This window comes from Brassica rapa, chromosome A01 (genome assembly GCF_000309985.2).
Source record: "Brassica rapa cultivar Chiifu-401-42 chromosome A01, CAAS_Brap_v3.01, whole genome shotgun sequence".
Lineage (NCBI taxonomy): Eukaryota > Viridiplantae > Streptophyta > Magnoliopsida > Brassicales > Brassicaceae > Brassica > Brassica rapa.
The window spans coordinates 11195627-11214783 of NC_024795.2; the positions used below are offsets into that span (position 1 = coordinate 11195627).

At 28.2% G+C, this 19157-nt stretch overlaps 1 protein-coding gene across 1 annotated transcript; it reads right to left on the reverse strand.

The window, feature by feature from the left end:
- Positions 1-92: 92 nt before the first annotated feature.
- Positions 93-3769, reverse strand: LOC103870141 (two-component response regulator ARR2). The gene is made up of 6 exons (XM_009148255.3): positions 2841-3769; positions 2320-2472; positions 1855-2238; positions 1699-1775; positions 575-1633; positions 93-494 (listed from the first exon to the last, which is right to left on the reverse strand). The coding sequence occupies exons 1-6, from the start codon at positions 2998-3000 to the stop codon at positions 426-428; spliced, it is 1902 nt and encodes a 633-aa protein (XP_009146503.2). The 5' UTR covers positions 3001-3769; the 3' UTR covers positions 93-425.
- Positions 3770-19157: the final 15388 nt, after the last annotated feature.

Sequence of the window (19157 nt, forward strand, 5' to 3'; positions counted from 1 at the left end):
GGTGGATGTATTCATTGGTCGGATTAATACCGTATCTTTATTATTATGAAGCATAGAAACATATTTACACAAATGTTCTCAACACTCGGAAGAAAAAGAAAGAGAAGTAAAACATTGCTAATTTGTGGTACATTTAGACGATCAAGAGCCCTACATGTCTCAGGGTTTGTGTAAGAAAAAAAATACAAAAAACAATCTGCAGCAAATTCACAGTACTCCTAATAACCAGGAGAAGAAAAACAAAGTAAAGTAATTTATTCTGCTTTTGAATTTTTCCTAGCAGATTATATCATCTAAAGATACAATACATGATGATCCGCTTGGACTAACGCCATTTGAGGAGTAATCTTGTAACCATGATGAAAAACAAAGAATCTTGAAGTAGTCTACTCTTAAAGAGTGAGTATATGCGTGGGTGTGTGAGGTCAGACAGGAATATTATCGAAGGAGTATCCGTCAAAGTCGAACTCGTTATCTACCAATGGAAGTCCTTCCTGCATTTTGAGTAAAACGAGAATGTAAGTTAATATTCGTATCATCTCCTCTAATATGACTAGTCTATAGAAAATGAAACCTGTTTGAGAAGTGCGCTCATGAGATCTTCTTGATTATACTGCTCTTGAAACAGTGTTGTTGCTGGAGGACAAGTCACAGTCTCCGCCACTCTCTCTGACTTCACTCTAACCGAACCACCGCCGTTCATGTGATTAAGACTCTGGCTTGGCAACTGCTGTTGCTGGTGATGGTTCTGCACATGCTCAGCCCTTTGTCTCTGAGTGGAGGACGAAGATGAAAAAGCGGCAGATGCTGTTGTTGTGTCCTGATGAGAATTAAAGACCATGCCGATATTCTGCAGATCCCAATCATTGTTGTTGTTGTGCTGCTGCGGATAATCATTGAATATGTCGTAGCTCGGGTTACCAAACCCAGCACCACCTTTTGCGTCTGAGCTGTTGACTTCTTCTTGGTAAGAAACTGATATCCCAGGTGCACTTGCCAACGGGAAGCTGTTTCTAGGTAGCTCCGAGGAAAAGTTATTAAAGACCACCGACTGTGTAGTAGCAGCAGCTGGTAACACTCTACTGCTGCTGCTTGTCTCGCTTCTCCTTGGAACACTACTCGACAACATCACTTGTTGTTGCTGTTGTAGCATTGATGGCCCTCCACCTACTGGCATCATCATCCCACTGCTCTGAACATTCTGTCCAACAGCACGACCACCAGACAATTGTTGCTGCTGCTGCTGCACGCGCATTTGACCACCACCTGTAAACTGTCTTGGTTCCATTCCCATTGGAACACCGTGAAGCAGATTCATCTGCTTATTACCACCACCACCACTGTTCATCATCTGCCCATGTCTTATTTTTGGGTTTTCGAAGCTGAAGATGCTTCTCTGATCTACGGACATCCCCGGTTTAGTGAGTGAAGGAGGCCGAGCAAGACCAGCTGCTTGAAGATGTGCGAGGCTCTGAGCTGGGAGCTGACCAGCAGCAGCTAGAGCTTGAAGATCAAACCCATTCAACGTAGAAAGAGGACCGAAACTCGGATCTTGACCTGTCATAAACGAATGGTTCATGTTCCCTTGGTGCTGAGACACTCCTCCAAGCCGTCTTAGATATATCCTATACTTCTGCAATAACCACAATGGTATGTTAGCACACATCAAAGTAATACTTATTCAGTTACATGTCTTACCTGGAGGTGACTAGCTACGTTTTCTCTCGTTAGTCCTGGTACATTCATCATCTCCAAGATCTTCTTCGGAACCGCTTCTGCATTAAACAAAAGATTTAGACAACAAAACACAAACTCACAAAGCAAACAAGTTTTTACTTCTTTTTTTTCACTTACTGTCAACGCCAAGCTGATTCACAGCAGCGACAAATTGTTGATGCAACTCAACAGACCAAACCACACGTGGTTTCTTCAAGCTAGACGTGTCCTCTTTATCATCCCCCCCTTGCTCGTCTACTTCCTCTTCCTTCCTCTTCCTCGAGCCCCTCCAGCTCCCTTCGTTATTAGCTGAAGAAGAGTTGTTATCACCATCTTCCCTCTGCCCAGTCTCTTCAACACTTCCGGAATGTTCAGAGACATTCCACTCGTTACGCTTCTTCCTCACCACATGCTGCCATATGTTCTTGAGCGCCTCGATGCGTACTGGTTTGATGAGGTAGTCCACTGCACCGTGAGTCACTCCTTTCAACACAACGGCCTTTGAATCATCCGCAGACATCACTAAAAACCATTTAAAAAAAGATTCATCAGATCTAAACAAGTAGAGAGTGTTTTATATAATGTTAAAGAAAGTAAACGTACTGATAACAGGTAGATCCATCTCTAGACCGACGTGTTCTAGGAGCTTGAATCCGTCCATGTCAGGCATATGAACATCACTGATGACAATATCGAAACCGTTCTTGTTCTTTCGTAGCAGAGACAATGCGATCTCTGCTCTGTTACACTTCGTTACTGTTGAAATAAAAAAAAACAGAGTCAAGAGTTAAATTCAAGACACAGAAACCGAACCAAGAATTGATCAAAATCATTACCAGGCTTCTTAAAATAAACTCAATAACAAAAATAAACCGCAAAATCAAAATCTTTAACCAGATCACAGATTGATGTAGAACAGAGCAGAGAGTTATGTGTAATATATACACTCTGAATCTAACAGTGATTAAAACAGTCTTCTAGTCAAATTTCAAAGATCGTTTTTCTATTAATGGATTAAGTCAACCACCGTATTAAAATCCCATAATAATTTCACAAAATTACCAAAACAAAAAAAAAATCGGAAAATTGGACCAAGAAATCATCAAAAGAAAGACCAAGAGAACCTCTGTAGAGACAAGTCCTGAGCATCCTCTCCAAGATCATCAGACAAGTTGGGTCATCGTCGACCACGAGAACTCGAAGACCCGCAGGAAACGGGTCGGAGTTCGACGACCCACCAGCGACTCCCGAATCGGGTCCTCTTCCCTGACCCGGATTTAACATCTCGATATAAGGCCAAGAAGGTTGAAGAATAAGAGAATATATGCGCAAAAGAGAAAGAGTTATGCTTGATGATGATGAGATGTGAGAGTTGAAGAAAGTATTAAGCTTTTGTCTCTCACCTTCAAGCTCTCGATTTCTCTCTGTTTCAGATTTTTTTTTATTTATTTTATTTTATTTGGTTCTGTTAATAATTTTTTTTAGATTTAAATCTGAAAATATATGGAGATGTTTATACAGTTTGAATGGTGCGGGACAAACGGTTTAACTGCGGTGCGGTTTTAACAGTTATAAAAACGTATAGATATATGGTGTATGTAGAGATTTTTGTTACTGTTAACTGCAGTGCGGAACAGGCCGGTTCGTAACATTCGAAACCATAGTTATGTCTTTGTATATGTGTATTTCAATATTATTATGTACGTGGTGTAGAGATGCCCTTTAATTTGTACTTTTCTCTGGATATAGGAGGTGATTGGTTGGATTGTATGAAGTGATTTTAGCTTTAATTTTCATCTACAGTCTTAAATACTACCAATCATGATTTATCTTAGTTTTTAAAGCTACAACCAAAAAAATAAAGCTACAGCAAAAACATACAAAAAATGGTTGTAAAAATCGTATTTTCTAAAGCCTCATCTTTTTAACTGTAGAAAATTTTAAAGCTACATCTCTTAAAGCTAAATCAAAAAATTCTACAGACTAAATTCTAAAGTAAATTTTCTACAGTTACAACTCAACCAATCACCCCCATAGACTATGTACTTTATCAACACTGCAACACTGCGTTTCAATCCTTTCTTCGAATTGTTATGATCTAATAATTTAGTAACATAAATCCAAAACCTGAGTGAATTGAAAATTTGATACAATTGTTTTATCAAGAACATTGTTACTCTCATTCAAAATTATCATAATACTGATAAAAGTATTTTTTTTTCCACATCAACTATCTAATACAAACTTAAATTGGTTCAAAGATCCACATCGAAACAATATATATATATATATATATATATATATATATATATATTTGTTGAAAATTTTTATGTACTTTGTGCTAATTTATCCATATGAATATTTATCACGGATAAGATAACTAGTGAAAATATAGATACGTGCTTCGTTCAAACTCGTTTAAATAGAAAATGAAAACATGTCACTTTGTTAGTGTAGAAACCGTCTAAAACTAAAATATATCAATATAAACATAAAATTTGATATTATTTAAATATGAAATTATATTTAGTTTTTATTATTTGAACAAAATTAATTTTTAAAATATGGTTTTAATTTTTTAATTTAATTTATGAAAGAATATTAAAAATATATTATATAGATAGTTTTAGATCCCACTACAAAAAAAACTAAAAAGAATTATTTATTCATTAATGAAATAAATATTCCTTTAATTTATATTATTTTTTTTGTCACAAGACATATATTTTCTGTTATTCCATCTTGCATACTTATTCTAAAAATATCTGGACAATGTAATTCGATCTATTTTATGAAAAGAAAAGAGAAATGAATTATTTCATGAATTTTACACATATACTTTTACAATTTTCCATGATTAAAATATAATGCTCAATCTATCAACTTACCAATTTTGTATTTAAAACTATTCATCTACAATTTTGATAGAAAACGAATTAAGTATATTTATTTATTTACAATTTGCCATGATTAAAATATAAAGTTCATTTTATCAACTTACCAATTTTTTATTTAAAAAACTATTCATCTACAATTTTTGATAGAAAACAAATGAAGTATATTTATTATAATTCATGTATTCTATGATTCAGGTATTAAGATGCTTGTTCGGAATATCGTGGTCCAAAGGTAAGGATGAACTCCTTCTTGCATTTAGGTTGCGGGTTTGGATCATGCTGCAAGAAACTATTACATGATTGTTTCTAGACCTTCCACATAGATATGGATCTTTGCTTTCAGTTAATTTACAAGTCCGGTGTACGAATTTATCCGTGGATCACGCACCTTCATAAAAGTCTATTTGGATTTGAAATCTATTCTTGAATTATCATATAAAAGAATGTATTATGATGGATAAGAATACATGTCATTAACCATTTCAGAATTGATGGTGTAGCCATACAATAAAACTCAAACTAGTCAAATGATTGAGTAGTTAGACGATTCATGAGCAAAATCATGAAGACCAACTCACCCTAACTATACAGTCTATATAGATTAAATAAAACTAAAGAGCGAAATATAAGAGAGTCAAGCTCATTCTCAAAAAAAAAAAAACATACAAGAGAGTCTAAATAAATTCATCTAAAACTAAATGTCTGAACTTGACATGTTAAATTTGGTATACCACAACAGCTGAGAAAGAGATATTGATTTGAGTTATGTAGATTTTTCATTTTTTATTTAAAATATTTAAAATTGTCAATAGTAAAAAGTAAAATTGTTTATGTAATTTTTACGTAATCAAGATCTCTTGGCGCTAAATCCACTACTAATACAGTTTGTTCAATAATCTGAATGTAATCAAATGTTTGTCAGAAAAATAGCCCTGCAACCAAATTTGGTAGATAAAAATGAATCAAATTGATGTTTTGTATTGGGTTGACTTGTTGACCGGCGTCCAACCTCAAGTGGTAAGATTTATATATTTGATCATCTTTTCTTCAAGAAAATAATAAAAGTTTCTCTTTTGTATACGTTATTATACTTAAATCTTTATTAATTTTGGAATTCTCATATTTTGTTTTCAAAAAAATTCGGTTCACTTTTCTTCCATTTTCAGTTATTTCATCATAAAATCATACACTTTTTTTCTTTTAACCTTTACAACATTAACAATTGGTTTTTCTAATCTTTTTTGTATCTGGCATTGTTTATGTGTTTTTATTTTTGGTATTTTCTCCCAAAAAGCACCATAATTTTTTTTTATCAATTTTATAAATCTAACATATTTTTAATTTTAAGATTTTTTCCACAAAATTGAAAACAAAGATCCATAAAAATTTACAGTTTACTTGTACAACTAAATGATTTTGGATTATTTTTTAAGTCTTGTGTTTCTTTACATTGTAACTAAAATTTACAATTTTAAATATAATTAGTTTGTAAATTGTCATTATTTGTAGTTTAGAGATATGATAAACTTTCATCTTTTATAGTTTGTTCTTTAACAAGAAGAGACAATACACGTTCAAATTCGTTTTGGTATATTTTGTGACAAACATAACACATTTTGTTGTAGAAAATTGCATAGCACAATTGATATGATAAAGTTATTAAGTTTCGCTGTCCAAAATTGATAAAATTACGTAACACATTTTGGTCATCATTTAAGTTTTATTTCAAATGATAATAGAACAGTTTAAATGACATTCTCTATATTGAAGAAAAGCTTGATCTGATCATGTCCCCTCCCTATATAGCTTAAAACATGGGTTGTTATGGTAAGATCGAAACATGTTGGGCTGATGTAAATATTATTTCAAACTTCGGGGTACGGAACCTATAATAATTGAGATAAAGTGGGTCCAGAGACCCTTGATGCGTGGATCCAGCTCATACATGAAAACATAAATTAATGCATTTTATAAATCCAACCTTAACAAATTATATTATTATTATTGTTCTACTTCCATTTTTAATATAAAGACATGCCGTCTATCTTATGAGTCTATGACCTACATGTATTAAATTAATGGGCAAAATACATATAATATATGCTTTCAATAAATAAAACTGATTAATGCAATAACGCACATTCAAGCATATGATTAAGGCAACGCATTTTCTCACAATACTACATGTATTATGTATAGACAACCACGTATATGTATGTGTTCTGCTCTTTAAATTATTCGTCAAAATAATAATATAAAATGCATTTTAACCAAAAAAAAAGCTAATCGTATCACAACATTTAAGATTAGCATAAGAAGAGATGGAAAACCATTTTGTGTGTAAATGCAAAGACGATGCATACTCAAACTTTGTGTTACATAAAATCCGGGATGGATCTACAGTGTTTGATACGGGTGCACGTGTTCCCTACTACTTTCTAAAATTTACATAGGTAGTTAAACAGACATTTAACTTTTGTAGAACAATTGGTAAAGATTCGGTTATTTCCAACACCTACTGAGGTTGAAGCTTCCTCTTTGTGTTTTTTTTTTTGGCTTATAATTAAGAGAAATTGCACCCTATAACCATAAAAAAAACACAAACCCACTATCTAACCAAAAACACTTTCTCTCCCCTTATTTCTCTTCCTATCTCTCTCTAACCTCTCACTAAAAATCTAATTACTCTTTTTTTTGGTTATTTGGCAAATAAGCCCTATAATTAATGTGGTTTGACACATTTCCTTTTATTGTATCTTTCGTTAGCTATTGTAGTAGTATTTTCTACTTTTTGTTTGATTGTTAATACTCACTTTGTTTTTTTTTTATATATGACGCTTTAGGATTATGCACATAGATTAAAAAAAAATTAATTTCTAAAAAAAAATATCATTAATTGTTTACCTAACTACAATTTAACCAATAATAAAATAGAAATTATAATACAATTGGTCATCTAGCATTAATTAGTAATAAATTTTACATAAAAAATTGAAAACGTCAAATAATTTGGAACAAAATTTTTTTTCTAAAACGTCATATATAAAAAAACAGAGGGAGTATTATTCTTTTTCTTTTCTGTTGGCATATCTTTTCTTTTCTTTATTTTGTTTTTCATAGTTCTTTCTGTTATATTTTGTCATGTTTAGATTTCAATTTGTTTTGAAGCCATTTCATTTTTTAATAATAGACATTAGTAAATGAACAATTCTAATTAATATTTAAATAATAAATAATTCATTCATTTCAATTTAATTTTTAGATTTTAGTCCTTTGAAGTATTATGATCAAAAATATGCATGCCATTGACATACTGCTATATATATAACAATTTGAAAATTCCCTTTCCTATATACTTCAAATTAATTGTAACAGTATTTTAACTGATAACATTTTTTACAAATATAATCTTAAAATTTCAGAATGAGTTGAGTAAAATCTAAATTTCTTTATTTTATTACTAATTGATGTCCCGCATCTTGTGCGGACTAATATATATATATATACTTAAAAATTATATTAATTATTAAATTAGATATAATTTTAAAATAATAATATAAAAATAAAACTTCAACATTCATATTGATAATAAATATATTAAATTATGTTCTTTTGTTTCATAATCTATTTATGTGATGTGAATTTTGGATCAAAATATTTTCTGTAGTAATAATTAAATCAGGAAACTTGGATTTGAAATTAAACATTTATTGTATTTGGACTGAAAATAATCAAGTGGCACTGAAATAAATTATAAACAATTACAACCCATAAAATGTCAACAAAATAACAATAGCCGAGGAATGTTCAATCCGGTAAAGCCAAACCATTTAAAATCGTACTGAATCAAAAAAATAGTTTGTTTTTGGTAGTACCGAATAAACCTAATGGATGTTATTTAAAAAAACTCGCAGTATATAGATATGGTTCAGTATATTAACTGATCCAACTGAATAAACCGAAGAAACTGATTAATTAAAGTATGTTAGTATACTTGTATATAAATTTTATAATAATTTGTATTTGTATTAATATTTCCAATAAGAATTAGATAACTTGCTATAATATTAGTCATTAAATCATAAAGTAAATATAAGATAAACGTAATTATGTTATTATCGGTAGATATTTTTAATATTTATTTACTAATTAAATGTTCTAAATATGATGATAACTCTATATCAAAAAAAAATTTAAGACTAATCTAAAATATGTATTGTCTCATAATATATAATCTGGCCATGTGCTCGATGATTAATTTCATCTCATGTCCATTTTAGTAATGGATTGGATTTACACCTATACCAATATTATTGGAGTTCAGACTCCTCAGATTCTTATAGACAATTAGATGTCACCATTTCTGTTTAGTGTGAGAGGGGTAAGGACAACGTTTGAAACTTCGAATCATTAATTTACGTAAACAAAAAAAAAAGAAGATAATTTTAAGTATCATTAATAACTGAATTTTATGTTAGATTAGCTAGAATTACATGCTTAATCAAATAAACTATTTAAACAAAGAAAATTAAATAAACTTAATTGAACGTTTAGAAATTATTGTTTTGTCCGTACCAAATTCTTAGTGGTCAAATGTTATCGAACACCATCCTATTTTCTTTTTAGAACTTTTTCTTATTAAGCATATGAAAACAAAAAGAAAAAGGAAACAAAACAAAAACGAGTTCACAATTGTACTGCCACTTGCATGGCCCAAACTTATTCTAATAAAAATAATAAACCTAAGAGACACATATCACATTTGTATAACGTGGGTGTCCAATAGTATTGGGAAAAGTGGCAGCAACGCACTTTGGTAAGTGATGTTGGTGGATCTCCTCCTATGTTTGCTTTCCACTGCAACATTCATGAACCCTATTCTTTAACCACAAAATGCTACGTAAAATATTGGTTACATTTTTATACAAATTATCCATACATGTTGGAATACAACATGGTAGTAACAAATGATAAGAAGACGACGAACAGGGTTCATTAATGTAATCTTGTATGCATGTATGACAAATCTTCACATATAAAGCTTTTCAAAAAAAAAAAAAAACTTTTCAAAACACTATGCAAGTTAACAAAAAGATAACTATATCACTCTGAGTCATACCTTCTGATCACTTTCCTTTCGGGATATTGCATATTTATATTATCCGTGCAATAAAACCACATACAAAGTTATAGATTTATTTATAACATATTTACTTAACAATTCGCATTAAAACCTGCAATTTTGAAGTTTTAAAATTTCATTGATAACAGAGGCATGAAATTAATAATTTACTGGTGTTGCCATTCTGAACGCAACATAAAGATAAAGTTTAATAGAATTCACCAGCGAACAAGTCAACGATATATATGGCCTCTTGGACGAACTCTATTGAAGTAAGTCACACCGTTTTGATCTGCTGAAAATACTTTGAGAAATGCAGTTGATGATGATGGCTCACCATCCGTAGTGTACTAGTGTTTCCGGCAGGCAGTTAATTAAGACTAAAACCGGTATTTGTGTAAAACGCATTTACCTTACCTATGTTGGAAGACGCTCTCGCAACCAAATTAAGTGATACCAATCACTATTTTGTCACATTGCATCCGCTGGAAGACGATATCGAAACATGATTTGATTACTTACGAACCATGTCTCCAGACATTAATAAAATAGTTGCATATATATGAATATACAGATCAAACAAGTAACTTTAAGAACGATATATAGAGGTAAACTTGATATCCATATCTCAAAAATCCATCCAAAACAATATCACATAACTTTAGAGTATCTCTAACTCATTTATATATTTGTCTCTGTAGTACTATTTGAACACAGTTCTTCCAAAAACTCCCCTTCTCAAGCTTATACATATATATATAGGAGAAAATAGAATTTTCCTACATGCTGAGTAAAAAAGTTAGAAATGTTATTTTATAATACTATATTGACATAAATTATATTTCTCCCTTAGACTTTCTTAAATAATAAAATACATTGGAAATAGTTCAAAAATTATTATTTCATCCATTTCATATAGGGGCTGGCCCTATGCGCTGTCGTAAATGTCATTTTGTGTTTTCAGTGTATTGATTTAGTAGTTTTTTTTGTTTTGTTCAAACAAAATACAAATAATCATAAATCGTATGAATATGAAGTCTCAATAATAAATATTCATAGTTTATATATATATATATATATATATATATATTAATATCATTTAAATTAAATAATATACTATATAAAAATATGTTAATTTCAAAATTTGCATTGAAAAATTATTGAGATCTCAATATTTTAATTTCAAAATTTGTATCAAAAAAATTCACATTTATTTTTTGTAATTAACAGTTTAAATTTTTGTTACAGAAAATATACAAATGTTAATAAAATTATATGAGTAGGCTATATAAATAAATATTATACTTTTTATTAAACTAACTATCAAATTGATTAATAGTGTACAAAATAATATTCTCTATAATTTCCTTATATAAATCTACAGAATTACTTAATACATATATATATATATATATAATATTTAGATTTTTTTCTTGTATGTTATATTCTGAATTTTTTAAAATAACTATAATTTACTAAAAATGGTAAAAGTCTAAAGTCTCACATTGAAAATTTTATGATCAATGGTTTAACTTTTTTTTGTTCAAGAAAAATACAAATTATCATAAATTGTATTAATATAAAACTCATTAATAAATATTCATATATATATATATATATATATTAATATCATGTAAATTAAATTATATGCTATTTTAAATATAAAATATGTTAATTTCAAAAACAATCATAGAAAAATTATTGAGATCTTCATATTTTATTTTTGAAATTTGTATTGAAAAATCTCACATTAAAAATTTTGTGATTAACGGTTTAAACTTTTGTTACAACAAATCTACAAATGTTAATAAAATCATATGAGTGATAAGTATTAATAATAAATATTTATATTAAAATATACTATATGTATCTATGTCAATATCATCAAAGTTTAATTATATACCATATAAAGTAAATAAAATGATTGTTATGATTTATTTACTAAAACATGATTGTAAATAAACAAAAAGTATTGGTTTTGATTTGTGTGCTTACTCTAATGTATATACTTTTATGTATACAAATTATTTTTAAATAGGTGGTTTCTAATATGTTATTTGATCCTCACAATCCAACAAATACACTTCTTCGAATCGAAGTGATTTTTAATATTGGAAGCATTATATATATATATATATATTCATTCAGATTAAATAATTTAGTCTTGATTTTCATTCTTAAAAAGTTTTTAATTAAATATCATGACAAGATTTCAATCACCTTCTTTTTAGTTTGTTTGAAAAAGCAAGATTTGATCATTCGTCGAATATTTGTTTTTCCCTAATACCATATCTAGCTATTATAATTGTAAGAATGAGAGACTTGAACTATTTTTTAAAATTTTTTTTGGTTTATCATTTAATTAAATCAAAGATTTCTTAGTTTATACATAGTTTACATATACTAGAATGGTAAAGTATTATATTTTTTTGTCAGTATAATCTTAAGTAACTACACAAAAGCGTAGGTTAATAAAATAAGTAATTTTTTTGTTGTTATAGAATTAGATGATTTTTATACTGAACTGATGTATATATACTAAACAAACATTTATATTTCGAGTCTGCACTTATATTCTATAGCAGCTTGATATATTTGATTTGAACAATAACCTGTGAATAAAGCTTACCGGTGATTTTCTTCAAAATTTTGTTTTGAGATATGTATCTGGAGTGAAACTAAATTTTACAGATGTCTATCTTTTTAAACTGACACTTATATAATTAACCGAATTCACAGAAGAAGTTAAAAAGAAACAAAATTCATATAAGTGAAACAAAAACAATAATGAAATCACAATTTTATAGAAGTAGAAAATGAAATCACTTATGGAGAATCAATAGTAAGCAAATCGAGAGCAGAAAACCTAATCTCCTTTCGTCATTTTACAATCGATGTTGTCTATCTGATTATGGTGATTTGTGTCAGCTGCAAAGATTGTAGTGCATTAAAAATAATCAAAATAAGCTGTACATTAACTCTTTGACAACGATGATACATTTACCAACATTTGTATTCATCAGTTTACAATCAATAAAAATCGTAGTATTGCAAAATGTTAAAACCATGTAATAAACAATTATTAGTTTAAAAAACTCACCCGCATATGCGGGCGGGTTATCATCTGGTATACTTAGTAGTAGCTGCGCTAACTTTCATTTGTGATAACTAAAATAGCATAACATGTAATGTAATCACATGCATGCATATGAAATCTCTTATATATTAATTGAGGATCTTTTAAATAGTTATAACCTTAAGTTTGTAATAATTAAAAAATGACTCCATCCTATGTGGCAGTGTTTTAAGCTTTTTAAAGGCTGACGTGTCAGAATTATAAAGCATTTAGGAATAACATAGTTTAAAATTAAACTCCCTAGAGAAATACATTATGCGACAGTAACATGAATATTGGTCTATCGTTTTTAAATGGGCTGTCGTTTTAAAGGAGTTTAAAAAAAATCCGAGTATGTTAAAAAAGGACCCATCGTATGTCGTTTTGATATGTTGTGTAATATGATTGTCCACCTAAAATCATCGAGTAATAAACTTCATCGTGTATATAGATTTTTTTTTGGAGCTTTGTTTGCTGTTGGGGACCTCTAACAATAAGAACAACCAGGACCTGGAGATAAATTAAATTGTACTAAACATAGTGTCTTACAATATGTCAAAAAAGTAACGCATTGTGTCAGTCAATTATTCCATCAAGTTACTCTGTATGCAAAACTAATAGTTTGTTCTACTTCTCCTTGGTTATCTTAGTATTAGCAGCAATTTTTGAAAATTCAACATCATCATACATAGCATCATATATTTGTAGTATGAGTATTGACGAATGTGAGTAAATTATACAAAGACTATTGCTGAACATGTTAATTTCTATGAAATTTTTTAGAAATTGTGTATTTAGTCGTATAGCATTACAATGTGTAGCAATGGTCTTATAGCTTCTGTATCAATTGACAGCCAAACGTAACCAAATCACAAGCTGGTCATATTTGAACTTAACTGAAAAACCGAAAAAGTTTAACTTCTTTTTATTGTAAATCATAGTTCCATTTTGCATTTTGATTTCAATTGAACCGTACTATAAACAATTAAATAATAAAATTGGTATAAGACCAAAGTTATCTTAGGCGCGCATCGAATAACTTCTGTAGGTCGACTAATTAATATGGAAATATAGTATTTACTACTTTGAAAAATTTGGGAGCAAGGCATAGGTTGATATGATATTTTAGTTAGTTAAGGTAACCTAATATAAGTGCTTATATATCGAATATAATTGCTTGATACACAAGTTCGGCTTAATTAAGTTTAGAAATATTGTATTTACTACATTATAAACTTTGGGACCAAGCCATAAGTTGATATGATATTTTCGGTAGTTAAGGAAAAATACAATTAATCCCTTTAGTTGCAGTTAATGACGATTACTAGAAGAATTGAATTTTTTAGTTGCTAATCAAGTGAAAAGATAATATTTTAATTTTGAAATATAAATTGTTCTTTAATAATTATAAACTATTGAAACCATTAAACATTCTACATTAAAAAAAAAAATCGTTGGTGTAAAATTTTGTTACACAAATATGCAAATAATCATAAAATAATGTGAGTAGAAACCTCATTAATATCCATATTAAAAGTATACTATATATATCTATGTTAATATCATTTAAATTTAATTATATATCATAAATGATAAATAAGATTGATTAATTTGATTTATTTACCATAAAATGATTGCGAATAAACAATAGCGGTCGTTTGATTTATATGCGTACGCCAATTTATTACCTAATTGTAACTGATTTTTTTAGTTATTTAATATATAATTATTATTTTATTATTTCATAATATGCAGAAAAAAATAAAATAATTAATAAATATAAAATATTTATTCTGATCAAGGCGCTGATCTTAACTTAAGTATGTATCTCTTTAATAATTTTAAATCTTAAACATTTTCGAAATCTCAGATCAAAACAAAATAACAAAATTAGAATAAACTCAAAAATCAATATTTATATCGAGTAATAACCAAAATGAAAAAAGTGATATAAAAATGAGAAAAATATTAAAGATAGATAAGATTGGCATGTGAACGTAAACTTCTTATAACCATAATTAACTTTTATATTTTTAAATCATGATACAAAATCGAGCTACCATAGTTTCATTGTAACCAAATAGTAGGCCTGAGATTTTTCGGCCTAAACGTTAGGTTCTTATGCGATAAGTGATTTTTTTGACCTAAAATATTTTAAAAAATTGGATCAACTCATCAAAATATAAATTATGTAATTAACAAAAAAATTCTTTAAAAAATTGCTTAAAAGCCAAAAATATTTATTCGATCAAGAATATAAATTTTATTTTTCGATACAATATTTTTTAAACAATTTTCATATAAATTTACCCTGCGCAAGGCGCAGGTCTTATCCTAGTTGTTATTAGTATCCGTATATAGCCTTTTTCTCATGTTATTAGTATCATCAGCGGTAATACACCCAATGGGTCAATCAAAAAGCTGGCCGGAACTTTATGGTCGAGTGATAAAAAAAAATATTTGGAATATTAATACGTTTTGAGTTCGATTAATCTACTGTACAAAATTACAACATATTGTTCATGAACATCATCCACATTGGTATGAACTATTGCTTATCGTTTATTTGCATACTTGAAATGAAAAATTATCCGGGGACTGCACCTTTTTCATAAGTTTAAGATTTGCTATGAGATATAAATATAATTAAAATATTACTTGATTATACATTTATTTTATTTCCTCAAAGCAGCTGGACAATTGAATGCTAAACAACTATTACAGTAACTAGATTTTTTAACCGCGCTACGCGCGGATAAGATATTATATGTATTTCTCAATTCTAAAAAATAATGTATAATATTGTATTATATTATTTAAAAAATATAAAATATGACTACATAACATAAATATATTTTTTAAATTTTCTTTGTGGAAATCATTATGTTGTTTGATTGTTGTACTTGATTCACATATTTGCATAGATATTTGTGATAGATGAATAACTATATTTTTATTATCAGTAAATAATATATATTTATTATATAATATAAGAAAAATAAAATTATTTACTTTTTAAACAAACTTGTCTCATGTTGGGGACTCGGTTATAGACATATCATATACGAATGAGACATTTTTACAGTTATCAATCTTCTTAACATTGAAAAAACAAATCTACATATCAAAACAATATCTCATACGATCTATTTGTGGAATAATTACTCTGAAGAAATTGAATTTAGGCATCAAAAAGGACTGAAAATGTATGTGCATATATGTTATCTAAGTCTGCTTCACAAAGTACTATTCATAGTTCATATATCATTAATGTCCATCCTATTTTTTTGTCCACCATTTCTTAAACATCTTGAAATAACTGATGCTAATTAATAATAAACTTTTTGCTGGAAAAAAAAATCAAATTTGTCTAATTATCGCTTAAATATTTTATTAATATGGTCTAAGAAGCTTTTAAGTGATATCATACTTTAATTTATTAGTTTTTTTTGTTAATTTTAGAGCTTTTTGTATTTAAGATTTTTTTTCATATTAAACTTTTATTTCTTTCACAGAATTGATATATATATATATATATCATAAAAATTACCATCAAATCAGTTTTACTTATTTATTATTTTGTTTTAACGAAAATACACTTTTTAAATAATTTAATTTAAAAAAAATTATATATTAATTTGCTGTATTTTAACAATTTCATTGATTTAATTAATTTGCTTTGGTGGATAACTTAAAAAGTTTTCATATGAATCGGGGAAGGTAAATTTATGTTGTTATATTATATTTATTTTGTGTATATAGAATCTATATATAATGATAATGTAATAAAGAAAGAACATTATTTTTTTGTAACTTCAAAAAGATACATTATTACAATTTAAAATGAATCAAAATTGAATAAAATGGTAATTAAATATTTGTAAATCTAATTGTTTAGTTGGATTCTCATGAAAAAAAAAATCGATTGGTTAAACAAATGTTTCAAAATTTGTTGTGGTATTGTTTTGTCTATAAATTATAAAATTTATTGAATTAATATATTTAATTATTGCATCCTTAAATAATATTTTATTAAGACATTAGAAAAATATGTTTTGAGTTGTTTTGTCAAATTGTACAAAAATCTATGCTTTTTCATATTTGTAACTTCAAAAAGATACATTATGATAATTTGAAATTAATGAAAATTGAATAAAATGGTAATTAAATATTTGTAAATCTAATTATTTTTTTATCTTGTTTAGTTGGATTCTCATGAAAAAAAAATCGATAGGTTAAACAAATGTTTCAAAATTTGTTGTGTTATTGTTTTGTCTATAAATTACAAAATTTATTGAATTAATATATTTAATTATTGCACCCTTAAATAATATTTTATTAAGACATTAGAGAAGTATGTTATGAGTTCTTTTGTCAAAATTTTACAAAAATCTATGTTTTTTCATATTTGTCACGAAAATTTATATGTTAAACTTACTTTTACAAAATTCTTAACTTTGTCACCAAAACAAAAATCTATGCTTTTTCATATTTGTCAACGTTCTCACACTTTCTAAGAATATATTAGCTTAGTCACTTACTTATTTTTTTTTTACAAAACAAAGTATCGGAGTCTTGAAAGTTGAATTCATATTATTGTAAATGTACATAAGAGTTTGTGATTATATACTTAGTGGTTCTTGTATATGTGTCCAAGAAAGTTTCAATGGCTTAGTGGTAACTGTCCTATATATATATCATAATAACCCGGGTTCGATTCTCACCTTCGCATTGTTTTTTTATTTTTTACGAAAAAAATGAGATGACATGGCAATTTCGGATTCTCTGATTGGTTGATTTTTCTACCCTATGTGGACACCCTCTCCATGGCTTATATCCCCCTTTTAGTATATAGATAGATTGTGTTTCTGAGAATTTTTGTTCAGTTTTTCATACATGGACTTTATTATCATTTATTCAATGCAAAAAGCTGATCAAATTAAAAATATCTCCGTTTCAATTTAATTTCCGTAAAGTAAGATTTTCATTTCAAAAATAAATGTCGTTTTAGAATTTTAGTGCTAAATTTACTAACAATATTATCCAGTTTATCCTTTTATTGGTTAAAATATAGCTAGGTATATATGTAATGATGTTTTTATTTTGGAAATATGCAAAATTAAATATTTTTTTAATATGTATGTGTAAATCTAAAATGATAAATAAAATGATACCGAGTGAATTTAGTTTTTGCAGTCAAGAGAATATTGTTCCTCTTAGAATGAACATTTTAGAAAACAATAAACAGAATAATGAAATTTTACGATGGTGAAAGAGTGTATAATCACCCATATATATATATTTGGTTTTTGGACAAAATCACCCATATATATTGAATTATTTATCGTGGGACTCGGGGACCAAATAATAACAGTGTTGAGAAATATATATTTAAATTTGGTATGTAAGGAGAGTAAGTAAATAAATATCAGCCAGGTTTAGACGTTTGAGATGTCATGATCAAGAGGCCGTGCGTTGTGCCTATCAAATTCAAAAGACTTGACAATTATTGTACGCAACTCCAAAAGAAGCATACGATTTACAAACAAAACAAACAATAAGGGCACCAGCGTAACTATAATAAAAAGAGAGAAAATCGACCTCCCGCTTACTAAACGGGTGCTCTAACCAACTGAGCTACGAGAGCTTTTTTTAAATACTTTTTAAGTTAAAACATCGTCAGCAGTATAATAAAACCTGGCAGCATAACTACAAGTCTATAATATGATTGAAGAGGAAGCTCTCTCCTCTACTCTGTCAAAGATGTATCGATTACATAACAGATGTACTATCGCTGCTGTCATAACAAATTCTCATTTCCCTATCAAAACAAACATAAAGTATCTCAAAACATATAATGGTCAATTGTTCAAAGAAAACTCTATGATTAAATGTGTTTAAACTAGAGTATTTAAAAAATGAATGATTTGTTACTTTGTTAGGAAATCTTTAATACTATGTGTGTGAAGTTAAAACACACAAAAAAGATTATGTAGTGATTACACAGATTGTAAACAAATTCTTCGAATCTCCAAAAGATAGTGCACCAACTGTCGGAGAGAAAAAATGGAGCCTACAGATAGAGAGAACACGTAGAGGCGTTACAGTGAGGCTCGGTCCTGTTACATTAAAAGATATGAAGCATGATCATTGTTTCTCGAATTTACACATCTTTATATTGAAGCCCAACCTTATGATCTATTAGATGTCCTTATAACTCATGTAACTAGCGTTAGAGACTCATATATATATATATATATATATATATATATATATATATATGTGTTTATGTATTCCAATGAAGGTA

Coding starts and splice junctions, on each gene's coding strand:
- LOC103870141 (XM_009148255.3), bottom strand. CDS start 3,000: ATGTTAAATCCGGGTCAGGGAAGAGGACCCGATTCGGGAGTCGCTGGT. Junction 1,634..1,698: donor ACGTAGCTAGTCACCTCCAG/GTAAGACATGTA, acceptor TGGTTATTGCAG/AAGTATAGGATATATCTAAG. Junction 495..574: donor TGAGCGCACTTCTCAAACAG/GTTTCATTTTCT, acceptor CTCAAAATGCAG/GAAGGACTTCCATTGGTAGA.